The sequence below is a fragment of the Erinaceus europaeus genome, chromosome 3 (assembly GCF_950295315.1).
Source record: "Erinaceus europaeus chromosome 3, mEriEur2.1, whole genome shotgun sequence".
NCBI lineage: Eukaryota > Metazoa > Chordata > Mammalia > Eulipotyphla > Erinaceidae > Erinaceus > Erinaceus europaeus.
In genome coordinates, this window is record NC_080164.1 from 41,210,378 (window position 1) to 41,228,210 (window position 17,833).

General features: G+C 44.8%; 1 protein-coding gene across 4 annotated transcripts in view; it reads left to right on the top strand.

Moving 5' to 3' along the window:
- The window catches only part of PXDN (peroxidasin), a 112,020-nt gene extending 94,465 nt beyond the window's left edge, over positions 1–17,555 (top strand). For 2 of the 4 annotated variants that reach the window (XM_016186338.2, XM_060187049.1), the window contains 7 exons: positions 359–1,862; positions 5,989–6,123; positions 7,157–7,365; positions 11,463–11,598; positions 11,836–11,968; positions 14,252–14,365; positions 15,099–17,555. In XM_016186338.2, the coding sequence (XP_016041824.1) occupies positions 359–1,862; positions 5,989–6,123; positions 7,157–7,365; positions 11,463–11,598; positions 11,836–11,968; positions 14,252–14,365; positions 15,099–15,218 (2,351 nt within the window). In that variant the 3' untranslated portion in view covers positions 15,219–17,555. Of the gene's footprint in view, positions 1–358; positions 1,863–5,988; positions 6,124–7,156; positions 7,366–11,462; positions 11,599–11,835; positions 11,969–14,251; positions 14,366–15,098 lie in introns of those variants that run through there. The other 2 variants (XM_060187050.1, XM_016186339.2) reach the window with 2 other exon arrangements.
- The last annotated feature ends 278 nt before the right edge of the window (positions 17,556–17,833 follow it).

Genomic DNA, 17,833 nt, shown 5'->3' on the forward strand with positions numbered 1-17,833 from the left:
GTAGATGTGTTCCTGTATACGTGTGCATATAATTGTGCACATGGGTGTTAGTTGGTATGGGTTTGAAGCTGTTTCTAGAGCTCTTGAGCACACTGATCAAGGAGGAGCAGAGACACTGTCCTGTATGCATTGGACACAAACCTTTCCCCAACCCACCTTCTTGTTGAATTCTCCCACTTGATTACTTAGCTCACCCCACCAAACTCTGCCTTCCCACTCATGGCATCCTGCGGCCCTTGAAGCACACCGGTTCCAATAGGGATGATGAGGAAACACCAGGAATGGCTGGGAAACCCCAGGGGACCCAGGCCTGGCCAGCTTAATCCCAATGCCCAGCCTTTTGCCTGCTCTGTTTCAGGTTACCACTACAACGACCTTGTGTCCCCTCAGTACCTGAGCCTGATCGCCAACCTCTCGGGCTGCACAGCCCACCGACGGGTAAACAACTGCTCAGACATGTGCTTCCATCAAAAGTACCGGACCCACGATGGCACCTGCAACAACCTCCAGCACCCAATGTGGGGAGCCTCTCTGACTGCCTTCGAGCGCCTGCTCAAGTCTGTGTATGAGAACGGGTTCAACACCCCTCGGGGCATCAACCCCGGCCGGCTGTACAATGGCTACGCGCTGCCCATGCCACGCCTGGTGTCTACCTCGCTCATTGGCACCGAGGCCATCACCCCTGACGCGCAGTTCACGCACATGCTGATGCAGTGGGGCCAGTTTCTGGACCACGACCTGGACTCCACGGTGGTGGCGCTGAGCCAAGCCCGCTTCTCCGACGGGCAACATTGCAGCTCCGTGTGCAGCAATGACCCCCCCTGCTTCTCTGTGGCCATCCCTCCCAACGACCCTCGCGTCCGGAATGGGGCACGCTGCATGTTCTTCGTTCGCTCCAGCCCAGTGTGCGGCAGTGGGATGACCTCGCTGCTCATGAACTCTGTGTACCCTCGAGAGCAGATCAACCAGCTCACCTCCTACATCGACGCCTCCAATGTGTACGGGAGCACCGACCATGAGGCCCGCGCCATCCGGGACCTGGCCAGCCACCGGGGCCTGCTGCGCCAGGGCATTGTGCAGCGCTCGGGCAAACCCCTGTTACCCTTTGCCACCGGGCCGCCCACGGAATGCATGCGGGACGAGAACGAGAGCCCCATCCCCTGCTTCCTAGCCGGAGACCACCGTGCCAACGAGCAACTGGGCCTCACCAGCATGCACACACTGTGGTTCCGGGAGCACAACCGCGTGGCGGCCGAGCTGCTGGCCCTGAATCCCCACTGGGATGGGGACACCATCTACCACGAGGCCAGGAAGATAGTGGGAGCACAGATGCAGCACATCACCTACCAGCACTGGCTCCCCAAGATCCTGGGAGAGGTGGGGATGAAGATGCTAGGAGAGTACCGAGGCTATGAGCCCAGTGTCAATGCCGGCATCTTCAACGCCTTCGCCACGGCCGCCTTCAGGTTTGGACACACGCTCATCAACCCCGTGCTCTACCGGCTGGACGAGCACTTTGAGCCCATAGCCCAGGGCCATGTGCCCCTGCACAAGGCCTTCTTCTCGCCGTTCCGCATCGTGAACGAGGGCGGCATCGACCCGCTCCTGCGGGGCCTGTTCGGCGTGGCAGGGAAGATGCGGGTGCCCACGCAGCTGCTCAACACCGAGCTGACCGAGCGCCTCTTCTCCATGGCGCACACGGTAGCCCTGGATCTGGCCGCCATCAACATCCAGCGCGGCAGGGACCACGGCATCCCGCCCTACCATGACTACCGCGTCTACTGCAACCTGTCCTCCGCCCACACGTTCGATGACCTGAAAAACGAGATCAAGAACCCCGAGATTCGGGATAAACTGAGGCGGTGAGTCTAGCGTAGGTGGGACCTCCTGTGCTGCTTCTGTAAAAGTCAGGTGGAAGACAGAGGTGACCCTGGAGTTGGGGTTGGGAAAGTTTAGTTACTATTGGTTTTTCTGGATTCGAGTTTTTGCTTGTGTCTTGGGAAAGGGTTGAGAACTGGGTTGCTGGAGGCCACGGGGTGACACACCTGGTTAAGCTCACACATCGCAGTGTGCAACGACCAGATTCGAGCCCCTGGTCCCCACCTGCAGGGGGAAAACATCACCAGTGGTGAAGCAGGACTGCAGGTGTCTCTGTCTCTTTCCCTCTCTACCTCCTCCTCTCCTCTCAATTTCTTTCTGTTTTTGTGAATAATAAATAAATGATATAAAGAAAAAAGAGAGAAAGAGAACTGAGTTGTTGCGATGCAAGAGGCACAAAGCCAAGTTGGCATGGTTACAGCCAAGTCTGAGATGAGTTTGGAGCAATGTGTGTGCTTTTCTTTCATTAAAAAAAACTATTATTTTAAAATTTTATTTATGTATTTGATAAGGCAGAGAGGAATTGAAGGGGGATGTGGGGAATGAGAATAGAGAGAAAGAAAGAAAGATAGCTGAAACATTGCTTCACCACTTGTGGTGTTCCCTTCCCCTGCAGGTGGGGACTGGGGGCTTGAACCCTGGTCTTTGAGCATAGTAATGTGCACTCAACCAGGTACACCACCACCAGGGCCCCTTGTGCTTCTTAGGCAAGGACCTAGTAGGAGAGAGATATGAAGGATTTGTAGGGGGATCATCATGGTAGATAGCCATTTTAGGGCATCAGGAAAGTAGCCCTTCTTGGTATTGGCAGATGGAACCTTAAATCACCAGCTCTGAGGTTAAGACTTAAGGGCTTTTCTTAAACTCACTGTATAACCATGTCCTCAAGGCTGTCATTGACTTTAAGAGTCCCTGAAGTTTCTGAGAGGCAGCTTCATTTTATCCTGGGAATGAAGGGAATGAGAGGCTCCCCAAGACAGGGACACTATAATCAAGGACCTAGGGAGCCCAGGGAGGCCCTTCCCTTCCTTAGATGAACAGAGATGGCCCTCTGGCCTTTAGTGGATAATGGAGTGGAGGGGGGTGGGGGCTAATAAGTCCAGAGTGGGGGCTTACAGGATTATCCTTCCCAACCCTCTGCATTCCCACTGCTAATTAGACAAACAGTCCTCCATAGAGTCATCTGCTTTGCTTTCTCTTCCTGTCCCATCTGCCCATCCTTTGCTCACTGACTTCCTCTTTTATTATTTTTTAAAATTTTCATTGCCACTGGGGCTCAGTGCCTGCCTAAGGAATCCACTGCTCATGATGGCCATTTTTTTTAAATAGAGATAGAGCACAATTGAGTAGAGGGAAAGAGAGACAGAGAGAAAGAGACAGAGAGAGAGAGAGAGAGAGAGATCTGCAGTACTGCTTCACCACTCACGAAGTTTCTCTTCTTCAGGGAGGACTTGGGATTTGAACCCAAGTCCTTGCACATGGTAATATGTGTACTTTACTAGGTACACCACTACTCCAGCCCTACTGGTTTCTTCTTTCATAGTATTTATGCCAATTCGTTTTATGAGGTCTTTAATGAAAACTACCACTCATTCAGATTTTCTCATAAAGATTCCTCATAGATCTTGGGTCTATGAATCAAGGGTCATTATGTTTAAAGCCCTTCCATTCAAGTGGAAAGAGTTGTTTTAGAAACTGATTTTTGTCTTGAGACATATGTTACTCACTCTCTGAACTCCAGTTCACTGAAGGGTGAGTTTCTTATTCTCAAGATACTTAACACTGAAATTAGATATCCTCTAATTCAGCTCCAACCCATGCCTTCTTCTGGAGGAACATTATGGTTGATGCAAGTTTTGAATAAATGAACATGTGTCCTACTAAGTTAAATGTGTCCCAGTACTCCTTTAAATAAGATGATTAAAATTGCTGGCATAGACACACCTGTACTGCCCTGGAACAACATACATTGTCCTGCTTTTGCTTAATTAGGATTTCTGTAGACTGTCTGAAGTTTGTGCTTAAATACCCTTCTTTGTTCTTGTCTAGACTATGTGCTAACTTTCCGACTCATTTCTCCCACTTGCCAAACTTATATCAAAGCAGTTTTAAGGGTCTGGTGCTTCAACTAGCCTTTCCGGATTGGAGGGGGGGGCTGAAAAAAGAATTCAATATTATTTCCCCATGAACAAGTCTCTCGTGTACTCTTCTCCCCATCACCAGTTACTGATAATGTAGAAAAATGGGAGGAATATACAGAGCATTACATATGAAATGGTGGATCTGAACCAACTTGTAGGCAACAGTAGTCTCACCTATTTTATTGATACATAATTAAAATCTTTTGCATTCAAGGAGCATAAGGGGAGAAGGGTCAAGAATAGGATCTGACTGAGCACTAGCTGTGGTGCAGTGTGCTCTAAGTATGTGGGCATTCTGGTCAGTTCTGTTCCTTTCTGGAAAGACTCTCCTTGGAGTGGAGTTTTGTCCCTGGCTTTATCTGCAACATGCTAACAGCACAGATAGCTGAGGTGCACTAGTGAGTCACCCTGGGGCTTGGGGAAGTGAGGGAGACTCCAGACTCCTTGTTTGTATTTGCATCCCAGCTGGAATGTTATTGAATGTCGAGAAAATGAACCCCATTTATCCTTCTTCAAAGGACTAAGTGACAGCTGAAACAAAATACCATTCCTTCTGTAAAACATGAATAGTCACTGAGGACAGAGGCTCTACAAACCTCCCAGCTTTTTTAGAAAGGACAGTCTGGGTTGTAGAATCCATTCTTTTAATTTGATTTTTATTTTTGTATTGATTTGATTATGATCAACAAGTCCATTGGATAAGAGGAATACAATTCCCACCACTAGAGTTCTGAATCCCATGTAGAATTCATTTGTTAATAAATCTAGTTGAACCTTGATAGCACTTGAAACCAAGCCATCTTCTTTTGTCTATTAGTTCTTTAGAAATCCAGAACTTAGATTTGATTTGTTACTGAGGTTGTCAACTCTTTGCTTGCAAGTATGTTTTTACAGTTAGAAAAATTTGCTAAGTGTTTGCACCCGATCATTTTAGTGTTACTGTCTTAGTCTTTTATACTATTTCTGCTTCATAAATAATTTATTATAGGAAATACAGATTGCTGTTTATTTATGTTTCACCACAAGGGTTTATTGCTGGGACTCCACTTCTCCATTGGTGATCTTTTTTTTTTTTCATTATTATTCTTTATTAAGTAATTTAATTTTGATTTACAAAATTATAAGATAACAGGAGTATAATTCCACACTGTTCCCACCACCAGAGTTCTGTGTTCCCATTCGCTCCATTGGGAACTGCAGTGTTTTTTTTTTCAAGGTCACAGATGTGAGCTGACTTTTTAAATCTAAAGCATGAAAGACAGAGAGGTAGGGAGAGAAGGAGGGATATCACAGCCCAGGTCCCCCATTGCAAGCACTCCACATGGTGACCCTGGACTTAAAGCCAGGTCCTTGTGCATCATAGTGAGTGTGAGGTACCACTTGCTGACCCTTCAGAATACATATTTAAAGTAGAATCTCAGCACTCTTTTAAAAATGTGTTTCTAACCGTATATAGTTTATTACTTCTGTGTATTTATCAAAACAAGTTTGGGAGCCTAACAATTATACTTTCACTCATGATAATCTAAATAGTGAAAAAAGATGTGTCTTGGGGCCAGGCAGTGGTGTACCCAGCTGAGTGAGCACATTCTCATGCTCAACAACTGAAGTTTGAGTCCCAACTCCCCACCTGCAATGGTGATAATTCACGAGCAATGAAGCAGGTTTGCAGATGTCTGTCTTTCTCTCTCCTTCTTTCCCCCTCCCTTCTCAATTTCTCTCTCTTCTTTCCAATAAAATAGGGTTAAAAAGTGGCCACCAGGAACAGAGAATTTATAGTCCCATCTCCAGACCCCGCAGCAATAACCCTGGTAGCAATTTAAAATGAAAAAGATATGTCTTAACTTTCCTCTTTTTCTCTCCCCACCCCCACCTCTCGTTTTTGTTTTTATGAACCTTTTGCATCTTTAGTATCCTTTTTAGGTACAACTTGGTTAAGAAAACTTAAAGCTTGCCTTGATTTTTATAGGTTATATGGCTCCCCACTGAACATTGACTTGTTCCCTGCCCTCATGGTAGAAGACCTGGTTCCTGGCAGCCGTCTGGGACCCACTTTAATGTGCCTGCTGAGCACACAGTTCAAACGTTTACGAGATGGAGACAGGTGAGCACACAGGATCACTGAAGAGAGGTTCTGGAGCAGGGAGACAGCATAGTTGCTATGCAGATAACATTGATACCTGAGGCTGTGAGGTCCCAAGTTCAACCCCTGGTACTACAAAAAGCCAGAGCTGAGCAGTGCTCTTATTAAAGGAGAGAGAGACAGAGAGACAGAGAGACAGAGAGAGAAATTATTTTTAAACGACTTTTATTTATTTATTTATGAGAAAGATAGGAGAGAGAAAGAACCAGACATCACTCTGGTATATGTGCTGCCAGGGATCGAACTCAAGACCTCGTGCTTGAGAGTCTAGTGCTTTATCCACTGTGCCACCTCCCATACCAAAAGAGAGAGAAATTCTGACATCAAGTACACCTCCTCTGTGGCTCATTAAAGAGGTGTGAGATGGGGTGACATTTGGTGACTCTGTATCCAGGCTAAGAATAATATTTTTAAAAATTCTTACCCTTACGATAACTGCGACCTTTCCTTGATTTTGGGGACCTGTTATCGCCAAAACTTTCGAAGTCAGCAACAGAGTAATTAAGGAACACTTCTCAGGCCCCTTCCCTCAATAAGAATGTTTTTGTTCCTAAAAATATATCAGACAATCCATACAGTTAAAACCATTGTAGGACTTTAAAAGAGTTCGAACTTTTAACAAACTTTAAAGTTTCAGGTTTAATGCAGCGTCATAGCCTTAATGTCTTAGAGAGGGAACTCCAACTATGAGTAATTCAGTAATTCGGCAGGCGACTATATGCCTTGCCTCTAGCTTTCAAAAGAGTTCTGTGTACCCCAATGCTGCTTCTTCATAAAAACAGAGCCTCTGCTGTTTTCAGAACAGAATGTATTATTATTTTTGTTTTTTTGAACATGTAGTATGACCATGTGGGAGTTCCCTTTTAAGTAATACCTAATAGAAACCAGTGATGTCTGTCTTGCTGGAGAACTGAGTAGGGCACGCTCATAACTCCCTATGGCTTTTGAACCTCCGTGTTTTTTCTGATCTTGTTCTTACCCTGGGGAAATACAGGTTGTGGTATGAAAACCCGGGGGTGTTCTCCCCCGCCCAGTTAACACAGATCAAGCAGACGTCCCTGGCCAGGATCCTCTGTGACAACTCAGACAACATCACACGTGTGCAGAGGGACGTGTTCCGAGTGGCAGAGTTCCCACATGGATACAGCAGCTGTGATGAGATCCCCAGGGTAGACCTGAGGGTGTGGCAGGACTGCTGTGAAGGTGCGTCTCAGACTCCCGTGTCACTACCACAGACTCTTTTTGCCTTAGCTTCCCCTTCACTGTGGTCTGTTCTGGCCTGGTTTCCCTTATACTGAGCTTTGGTCACCTACCTCACTGCTGGATTGGTGAATGATGAATGTATGTTAAAGGACATGCAGGTATCACGAGGCCAGTAAGGATGGAAACAAAATAAATAGCTTTAGGCCACTGTTGAGTTATGGTATGCCCATCTGAAGGATATGATGCAGCCTACAAAATTAGAATTGTTAGCACTGGTGAGATAGCTTACCTGGGAGGGTACCGGCTTTGCCATGCCTACAACTGAGGTTTGAGTAGGATCCCCACTGCACTGAGAGAGTTTGGTGCTATGGTATCTTTTTCCTTCTCTGTCTCTGTCTAAAACAGTTGGCCTGGAGAAGGAAAGCTTTGAAAAGGATAAAAACAAAAGTCTGATTTTGAAGAAATTGTGCAAGTATTTAGTTTAAGTAAAATGCTAAGTAAAAAGAAATAGAAAGGTGATGGTTCAAGCAGTAAAGCACATGTTTTGTTGTGTGAGAGGACCCAGATTCAAGCCCCGGGCCCACCATGAGAAGGGAAAGCTGCATGAGCAGTCTGCAGTGTTGTGGTGTTTCACCTCCGTTCTGTCTCTGTCCCTCTCTCCCTCTCTGCCTTTCACACTTTATCTGAAATCACCTAACAGAAAATCTATCAGGAGCAGAAGTAGTATGCAGACACAAATCCCACTAAAGCCCTGGTATCAAGAAAAGGAAATAGATACAGAAAACAAACTATAGGGGCCAGGCAATGGTGCACCTGGTTAAGCACACACATTACAGTGCACAAAGACCCAGGTTCGAGCCCCTGGTCCCCACCTGCAGGGGGAAAACTTCACAAGTGGTGAAGCAGGGCTACAGGTGTCTCTTTGTCTCTTTCCCCTTCTATCACCCCTTCCCCTCTCAATTTCTCTCTGTCTCTATCCAATAATAAACAAATTAAAATATTTTAAAAAGAAAGAAAACAAACTATAAAAGGTATTCTTCAGAAGATCTTTACAACCTAAGTCAGCCATCAAATGTGGCTTTTAAAATCTGATACTTTGTGTTCTGAATGTTTATAGTTTGCCTTATCAGAGGAAAGACTGAAATGTCTATGATAACTTGTGGCCAGAGAAAGTATCTGAATAACTGAGTGCCTTTTAAAGGCATAGGCTCAGGTGACAAAAGTGCTATCTGCTGGGAAATTGTGCAGATGCTGTCACAGCTGCCATGTTGTCCCCTCAGGGCATTGTCAATTCCCAGCAATAGTTGGAATGCTTTGTTTACTCCTCCCCCTTACCATCCCTGCGAGAACTATTATCCTATCCTGGAGTGCTTTGTTTACTCCTCCCCCTTCCCATATCCTATCCCCGAGTGCCTTGTTTCCTAGCCAATCACTTCCCGACTTTCTCCCATAAAAGCCCTTCTTCTTCCGCCCCTAGCTCTATTGCCCGCTTTTTACCTTGGTGATTAGATGCAGAAAAGGGTGCTGCATGAGGTGGCCATTTTTGCTAGCTCCACGTGGCCCGAACTGCTGCGCTCTCACCCAACTCTGAGATGCCTGGCAAATAAAGAATTGTGTTCCCTCTCCGCTCCAGATCTCCTCTCTCTCCTCTGTGTTACAGCCAACAGCTATCAATCTGGGGAAAGGACTTCCCTGGATGTGACTTCTCCACTTGCTTTCAAGGCCATTGTCCTTGCTCTACAGCCCCTGCTTTTTCATCCAAAAGATGTGTTCATAGTTCATTTCTATTGCAATTTTTCTAGATTAACTGTAATTTTCGTTTTATGCAAGCTATAAGCAGATACCTAGGATGTATCAGAATTGGGTGGGGAGGTGAGTTCAAGAATTTCTTTTATCTGTTATGGTGAAGGATTCCAGGTAGGGTAGGAGAGAGGGAACAGAGTCCATGTTCCTGGTCCAGCAGTGCTGTTACATCTGTTAAAAACATAAATTGGGGCAATGGAAATAGCATAATGGTTCTGCAGAAATTCTCATACCTGAGGCAAGGTCTCAGGTTCAGTCCTTCCCCCCACTTCCCTATCCCCTCCCACCCTACCCCCACACTACCACTAGCCAGAGCTGAGCAATGCTCTGGTTTAAAAAAAAAAAAAGATTATGTGTGTGTATCATCAATAAGAAAAGTTTTAATAGTTTTGTTTAAGTTTTGGGTTTTCTTATTATTTCTACTGGCTTATTATAGAAAATTTTATTCTTGTATTTGCAGATACTGTTCTCTTTAGAGATCATTGTGAAAAGATAACTTTACCATATGCAAAGATAGCTTTGCCAAACTCCCTTAACTCTTTTAAGATGTAGCAGAGCCAAGTTTCCTCTTTTTTTGCATAGAAAATTCAAATTCCTGAAGACTTCATCTTAAAAGAGGTTCTGTTCCCCATATATTATCAGGCTTCCCTACTGTCTGTTGGCCTGCTGGATAAACTTATCTACTTGGAGAGATTTCTGACATCATTTCTTCTGGATATTTTTCCCTCTTAAAAAAGCAAGCTTAGATAGTCCTAAGTGGACAAAATATATAGAACCCCTTTCTAAGCTTTATCTATTTCTTACTTTAGCAGCCCCAAAGTCATTTTCTATAATATAGCAGAAAAGAGTGAATTAAGATTTTATAGGATAGTATATCAGTTGTCATTTAATTTTCAATTCAACTTAAAATTTAGTTTTTCTACTTTATGAGAAAGAGGCAGACAGATGGATGACTCTTCTGGCATTTGATATGTCATAGATTAAACCCCAAAATTGAGACTTGCAAGTCCTTTATTCCAGCCATAATTCTAGACATTCAATTCAGCTCTCAGAAATAAATAAATAAATAAATAAATAAATAAATAGGCTTTGTTTACTCTGAGTAGACCTGATACTTGCATTTGGGACATTGATACTCAGTAAGCAGACTTGTGTTATTCCAGGAAGAATGCATCCTCCTCCCTTCAGGAAACTAAGATGTTTAGTTGTCCTCTTCATGATGACAGTGACTAGGGTGACATGATCACAAGGTGCTGCCCCTGTTTATTCTGAAACAGGGACTATGAAAATGTTCTCTGAGTTAAGAAGCAGACCATATTTTCTCAGTCTTGTTGTGGCCAATAATACTTGACAGCAAGGAACTTTGTGTGAGCCAGTGGAACTGAACAAGTGCGACCCTGTGTCATATTCATGATTCTGCAGAGTACTTGTCTGAAATCTGCACAGGTGGAGTTTGGTGGGATGGCCATGCTAATACTCATTTGACTTCCAAGGTGTTTGCACACAGGTTGGCTGCATATGGGGACACTGAAGAGTGAGCTCCAGTGACAAGGAGAGTTTTGCTTAAAGCTGGAGTGCTGCTGGGGGTTGAGTTCCCTGGGTCCCAAGAGCCATTTGAGTAATTCCATCCAGGGTGGGGGAAGATAGCATAATGGCTATGCCAAGAGTCTCTCTTGACTGAGTCTCAAAAGTTCCAGGTTCAGTCCCCCCACAACACTAAAAGCAGAGCTGATCAGTGCTCTGGAAATTAAAAGAGAGAGAGAAACTCCATCCAGACTTAAACCAGATGAGGAAGTCCACAGCCTAACTCCTAGGACCAAGAGGGTTGAATCCATGGGACACAATCACATGTGTAGAGAACCAGCCACTACCTAACATGAAGCATCATAGTTTCTACCATAGACATGTCATTAAAACTGTCACAGGGAAGCAGGCCATGTCACACCCTATAAAGCACACATATAGGTCCTGGGTTCAATTCCCTGATCCACATCAGCACCAGAGAAACTTCATGGGTCATGGAGCACTGATGCAATTGTTCTTCCATCTCACTCTCTTTTCTCTGAATCCATCAGAAAAAAAAAAAAAAAGAAAAAGAAATGACCATCAGGAGTGTTGGATTCATTCAGTAGATACCAAACCCCAGTGATACCCTGGTGGCAAATACACCACACACACACACACACACACACACACACACACACACACACACACACCAGAAAAACTGGCTCTTTCCCAAGATGGACTTCATTTCTCTGAACACAGCCCTTTGTCTCTTTGCACTTTTATTTCAGACTGTAGGACGAGGGGCCAGTTCAATGCATTTTCCTACCATTTCCGAGGCAAGCGGTCCCTTGAATTCAGCTACCAGGAGGAAGAGCCCATCAAGGAAACAGAGTCAGAGCAGATGATGAGTACAACTGCACGCGGGTAAGGCTCCCTAGAGATTGTCTCTGGTCAGGACATATGGGACTGGTCCTGGACTGGGTTCTGGCTAGGGATGTCCTTCCTTAGCCTATCAGCCTTAGCCTCTGTCACTTGGAGAGGGCCCAGCCATTTGAATGCCCATGATTCAAATGCATGCAAATGATACCAACTGTCACAAGCCTAGAGGAGCATATGCCACATGCTATATTTGCTCTTCACCCCTTTTCTCCCCTACAACAGAGTGGTGAAACACAGTAAACGCCCCAGCAATGCTACATCCACTTCCTGTGAGCACTCAAATGTGCCAGAGGCAAATGACTTCAAGGAATTTACTCTGAAAGTACAGGAGATCATTACAGGCCTCAGGAAACAGGTAAGAGTCATCTAAGCCTCCCTTTGAGTTTCAGTAGAACGTATTTTCTTCTTGCCTGAGAACAGATTTCACCACTTTTAAGACGGTCAAGCTATAATTTCTGCCCCCTAATTTCCGAACAGTCCCCAGCCTTGGGGCCTCAGTGATAGGTCACTTTTGTCTGCATTGCTGCTTGGACAGTTTCCACACTAGCTAGCATTGGGTTTCCCAGCAACTGGGGAGACTAGAGCACTGTGTTGTATGCTGATACTGTGTGGCGGGCACATACAGGCCCCCAAAGTCCCTGGGGAAGATCTCAGGTCCTGGGCTCCATGTAGGCTAAAAGGGCAGAGATAGGAATTCGACCCACAGAGTCTGTTCCAAAACCACTTCAGAAACAACTTACTAGTCATTGTTTCTTAGAAAGGAAAAGGAAGTATTTTAAGGCACCTTTGGAATAGGGTAGCAACACTCTAGAATTTGGCCTCTGGGACAAAATGAGGATCAGATTTCCTGGACTCTTCGCAGTTCTCAGCAGGGTCACCCCACATCCTTTAGTACCAGTGACCCCAGTGTCCATGTCCACCATATCAGATCCAAATAACCAGATACCAAGCAGCGTCTGTAAGTGCCCGTGTCTACAGGTGTGAAGTCTTCCACCTGCATGATGCAAGTAGGCATGGTGCTCTGTGCCCTTCATTGGCACTCACCCTGCCTTGAGGCTCTTATCATCATGCATGATTGTGAGAAATGCAGGTGGTGGAGTTTCTTTGTAATTTTTATAGCCATTTGTTATATGGAACTATAAGCTGCTGTAGTCCTCCTACCTTCAAAACTTTTAAGTGGGGAGCTGGGCAGTGGTGCACATATCACCATGCATAAAGATCTGGTTTCAAGCCCCACTCCCCACCTGCAGAGGGGACACTTTACAAGTGGTGAAGCAGCTTTTCAGGTGTCTTACCTTTCTCTCTCCCCTTCTCTCTCAATTTCTACCTGCTCTGTCAAATAAAAATAAAGTAAAAGGGGGAAAAATGGCCATCAGGAGCTGTGGATTCATAGTGCCATCACTGAGCCCCAGGTATAACCCAGTTGGCAGTTAAATAAATAAATAAAACTCAAGTGCAGAAGGTTGTCATCATCTGGGTAGTGCTTATTTTCAAAATCCTGAGAGAGCATCTCCTCAATTTCCAAGGTTCTCATCTTGAATATTTTTTTTTGCCTCCAGGGTTATTGCTTGGTCTTGGGTGCCTCCACTACGAATCCACTCTTCCTGGAAGCCATTTTTTCCCTTTTGCTGCCCATGTTATTTATCGTTGTTGTTATTTTTTAAATATTATTTATTTATTTCCTTTTTTGTTGCCCTTGTTTTTTATTGTTGTAGTTATTATTGTTGTCTGTCTTCATTGTTGGATAGGACAGACAGAAATGGAGAGGGGAGGGGAAGATAGAGAGGGGGAGAGAAAGACAGACACTTGCAGACCTGCTTCACTGCTTGTGAAGTGACTTCCCTGCAGGTGGGGAGCCGGGGGGCTTGAACTCAAATCCTTATGCTGGTCTTTGTGCTTTGCGCCATGTGTGCTTAACCCGCTGATCCCGCCTGACTCCCCATTGTTGTTATTTTTGTTGTTGTTGTTACTGTTGTTGAATAGGACAGAGAGAAATTGAGAGAGGACAGGAAGACAGAGGGGAGAGAGAAAGATAGACACCTGCAGGCCTGCTTCACCACCTGTGATCCTTCGGCCGGTTCTTGCACTTTGTGCCATGTACACTTAACTCATCTTCTTTAATTATTAATACCTATATTTATAGGACAAGTCCTTCTATTGTCAGATGAGGCAGAGTTATATCAGGCATGTTCTGGGGCTTCTGGCAGTATGACTCATGACTGTCTGACAAATGAATTTAAGAATCTGTGAAAGTTCTTTAGAAATGGTTCTCTGGCCATGTGGTGGTACACACAGTTGAGTACAATTGTTACCATACACAAAGATCCTGGTCTCCCCACTGGAGGTGAAGCAATGCTACAGTGTCTGTCTTTATCTCTCCCTTTCCATTTTGCTCTGTCCTACCAAATAAAAGAAAGGACCTATAGGAGTCATGTTCTTATCATGCAGGCACCAAGCCCCAGCAATAACCTTAGTGGCAATAAAAAAAAGAAAAAGAAAAAGGAAAAGAAAGGGAGGAAGAGAGAGTTGCCTCAAACACTGATTATTGTATGGCCTCATTTCTGAGGAAGTAAGTGCAATACATGGCCTAAAACCCTTAATCCTAAAGTGACTGGTACATGATTTTGCTTGGCTACAGATAAAGAATCTTGAATCACGTCTCAGCACCTCCGAGTGCACTGATTCAGAAGGCAAGACATATGCCAACAGGGACAAGTGGAAGAAGGATGCGTGCACTGCTTGTGAATGCCACGTGAGTACAGGGGCCTGACTCAGTAGACCCTGGGTGCTTGGCCTCTGTGAGCTTTGCTCACCTTGTTGGCCTGGTCCCTCTCTCCTTGGAGATATGCACACCACTACCCCATTTCAGTCATGAGGTGTGTGTGCTGGCAAAGAAGAGGAGTCCTGTGATATGGAACATTGGAAAGACAGGATGGAGGCTGAGGGGACAAAAGGGAGAGAGTACTGGTCTAATTGGTAAATCTATGTAGGATCAGTGTAAGACAAGGAAACTGTGGGACCCCTTGGTGCTGGAGTCTCAGTGTGGAAGGGTTGCAGAGTGAGAGCTGGAAAGGGTGAGAGTAAACACCCCCAGAAGAAGTGTGGTGTCTCTTGGATGCTTACCCATGATAATCACACCTCTACTACAAAACCCACGTTTGTGGGGCCAGGCGGTGGCACACCTGGTTAAGCACTCATGTTACAGTGCACAAGGTCAAAGGTTCAAGCCCCTGGTCCCTACCTGCAGGGTGAAAGCTTCACGAGTGGTGAAGCAATGCTGCAGACGTCTTTCTGTCTCCCTCTCTATCTTCCCCCTCCCCTCTCAATTTCTTTCTGTCTCTAGCTAATAGATGGATAGATAGATAGATAGATAGATAGATAGATAGATAGATAGATAGATAGATAGATAAAAGTATGTTTGTGATATGGGCATGAAAGACTGTGGTTATCCCAGTTCCTGACAGCCTGATGGCTCTCTTCTCCAGAATGGACACATCACCTGCTTTGTGGAAGCCTGCCAGCCAGCTAACTGCCTGACACCAGTAAAGACGGAGGGAGTGTGTTGTCCAGCCTGTCTAAAGTCCAGTCCGGAAAATAAGCCATAGGCTTTTCATTGTTCCTCGGAGCATCTCACGTCATCTCAGATCAGATGGCTGGTACAGGGAGCTGCAATGGAAGAACCACCATGACCTGGATATTGCACACTACAGAGCCAGAGCTGTTTCAGAACATAGCACAGGAGCCTTAGGAAGGATTCACAGAGAGACCCCAGAGCACATGCACAGGCAGGATGCAGACATGGGTCCTGACTTCATGTTCAATTCTCAGGTTTTATTTAACTTTTCTAATGAACAATTGGTGCTACCATTAAATTGCACAGTCAAATCATTTAGGCTTCTAAATTGATTTCACCCACTGTCATCATTTCTTCTCAACTAGAAGTTCTGCTCAGTTCTGATAACAGGTGTTTCGAAGCATGTCAACACAAGGTAGGGCAGACGTTTGCCAGAGCCACCAGCAGGACCCACGCTACAGTTAAAAAGAAGTCATTATTTGGGCAGAGGAATGACATCTCTTAACTAGTGTTTGGGATGACACTGCTTCAACAGGAAGCACAGGCTCCCTTCACCACAATGTAACCTATGACAACGCTCCCCTCTGGTTCTCTGCCCCATCTCAGTCTGTGTACACTCCCTGCAGCTTCCTCTCAGCTCTTTGCCCCACATGATGGCAAGATTACTAAGTCACATTTAGAAATAGGATTGTTTTCATGTGTAAGTTGCATCCTTATTGCCAAGTTGGGAATCAAATGTGAAAGTCCTTCATTTCCTGCTGGATGACACCTACTGAACCACCACCTGTATTGCCCAAATAGTCCCCAGCCAACACTCTACTCATGTTCCTAAGGCACTGTTTTAGTCTGGAGAGCATGGGAAAAATCACAATACTCCAGTTTCTTCTTTCCACAGGAAGGATGCTAGCATTGGGAACTTTCTATTCAGGTTGTGTGAGTGCTTTAAAGAACAAACATTAATAATCCCTTTACCTCATTTGTATTTTTAATGCATGATGTTTAATGAAATTTTGCCCTGCATTTAGATGTTAGATATGGCAGAAAAAAAATATGTACTATGCAAAAGTTCCTGTTAAATTCAGTGAAAAGCAACTATCATACCTCATGATCTCTCTTTTTTAATTGAACAGAAATCTCCTGTTTTGCCTTAAAGAAAAAATTATTTAGTTCTTACAAAAGCAGTACCCTGAATGTACAAGTTGAGTCCTACGTATACTTCCTTGAGTGTCCACTGCATGTCAACCATCACAGGGTACCTTGGACATGTAGGACTCTCCCTGCTCCCACTAAGGTCCATCTAGGTGAAGGGAGGCCCAGGGGAATATGGGTAGTTTCAATCCAAGGTGGAGATGTCCAGGACTAGTGACTTCATGTTGAGTCCATAACTGGGGGATGAGAGGAGGCTAATCTCCAGGCAAAATGGCAGGAAATGGGCAGTTTGAAAGCCTGCTATTAGTTCAGTGAGAGCTTTCTGGAGCAAGAAGATTCCAGTGCTTCATAAACCAAATGGCCACCTCTGTCAGATGGAGGTAACAGCCCAGCTGTGAGGATCTTTGCAGTAGACTCCAAACACCACCATCTTGATTCTAAACAATAAATAGAAGCTGTTTTTTTTGTGTGTGTGGAATAGTGGGGCTTCTTTTGAATACCACACCAAGTCAAATTTAATTAGATCTTGAAATGAATTTCTATAAACTAGGAAATGGAATATTTGGGGGGAGACAAAGCTGGGTAACTCTTGGGTCAACTTTTTCATTCATATAGACAGGGGGAAAGATATCATAGCACCAGAACTTCGCTTGGGTGTCATGGCAGACCATGTGATGTCAGGACTAGAACCTGGGCTGCAAGCATGACAATGCACATGCCTTACCTGGTGAGCTCTCTCTTAACCGCTAAAATGAAAAATTTTTGTCCACAAGTTCCGTAGCTATACAAGTTGCTCAGGTATGCAAAGAAAACAAACCCCACATTCCATAAGGGCCTGGGTATCTCTCCTAGGTTCTTGGGGGTTGGCATGTGGTCTCCTTGCAGATCAAACCAGCATGTGAGGTTAAACTGTGGTTTGGCTAAGTGTAAAAGGGGCTCTTCTCTAGGCCGAAGATTTACAGTAAAAGTCCCTCATTCCTGTTGAAATGTTTGCAGATTCACCATGCTATCAAAACAGTGGGCAGCTTCCTCTCAGCCACTGTAAGGTGATTGCTGTAATACGAAGCAAGTGTATATATTTATTTACTTTTCTAACTGTTGCCACCAACAAGTGCCTTTTTTATGTTTATTGTAATCAATACATTACCAAAGAAGTGTTTGCACTATCTAATGATGCCTTTCAGCTCAAATAAATGGGCCACGTTTTCCAATGAACAAAGATGTTTTTTTTTTTCCCTTATGCTAATCACCTGGGCTTTTTTTGTTTATCTCATGAGAACTAGACCATGCTGAGTAACCAGGGGCTCTGGAGAGAGCCCGGGGACTGCACTGATCACTATTTTCTTTTCTTGTCTTTTATCTTCTCTTCTTTTCTTCTCTTTGCCTCCAGGGTTATCGCTGGAACTCAGTGCCTGCACCACAATTCCACTGTTCCTGGAGGCCATCTTTTTACATTTGTTGTTGTTGGATAGCACAGAGAGAAATTGAGAGAGAAAT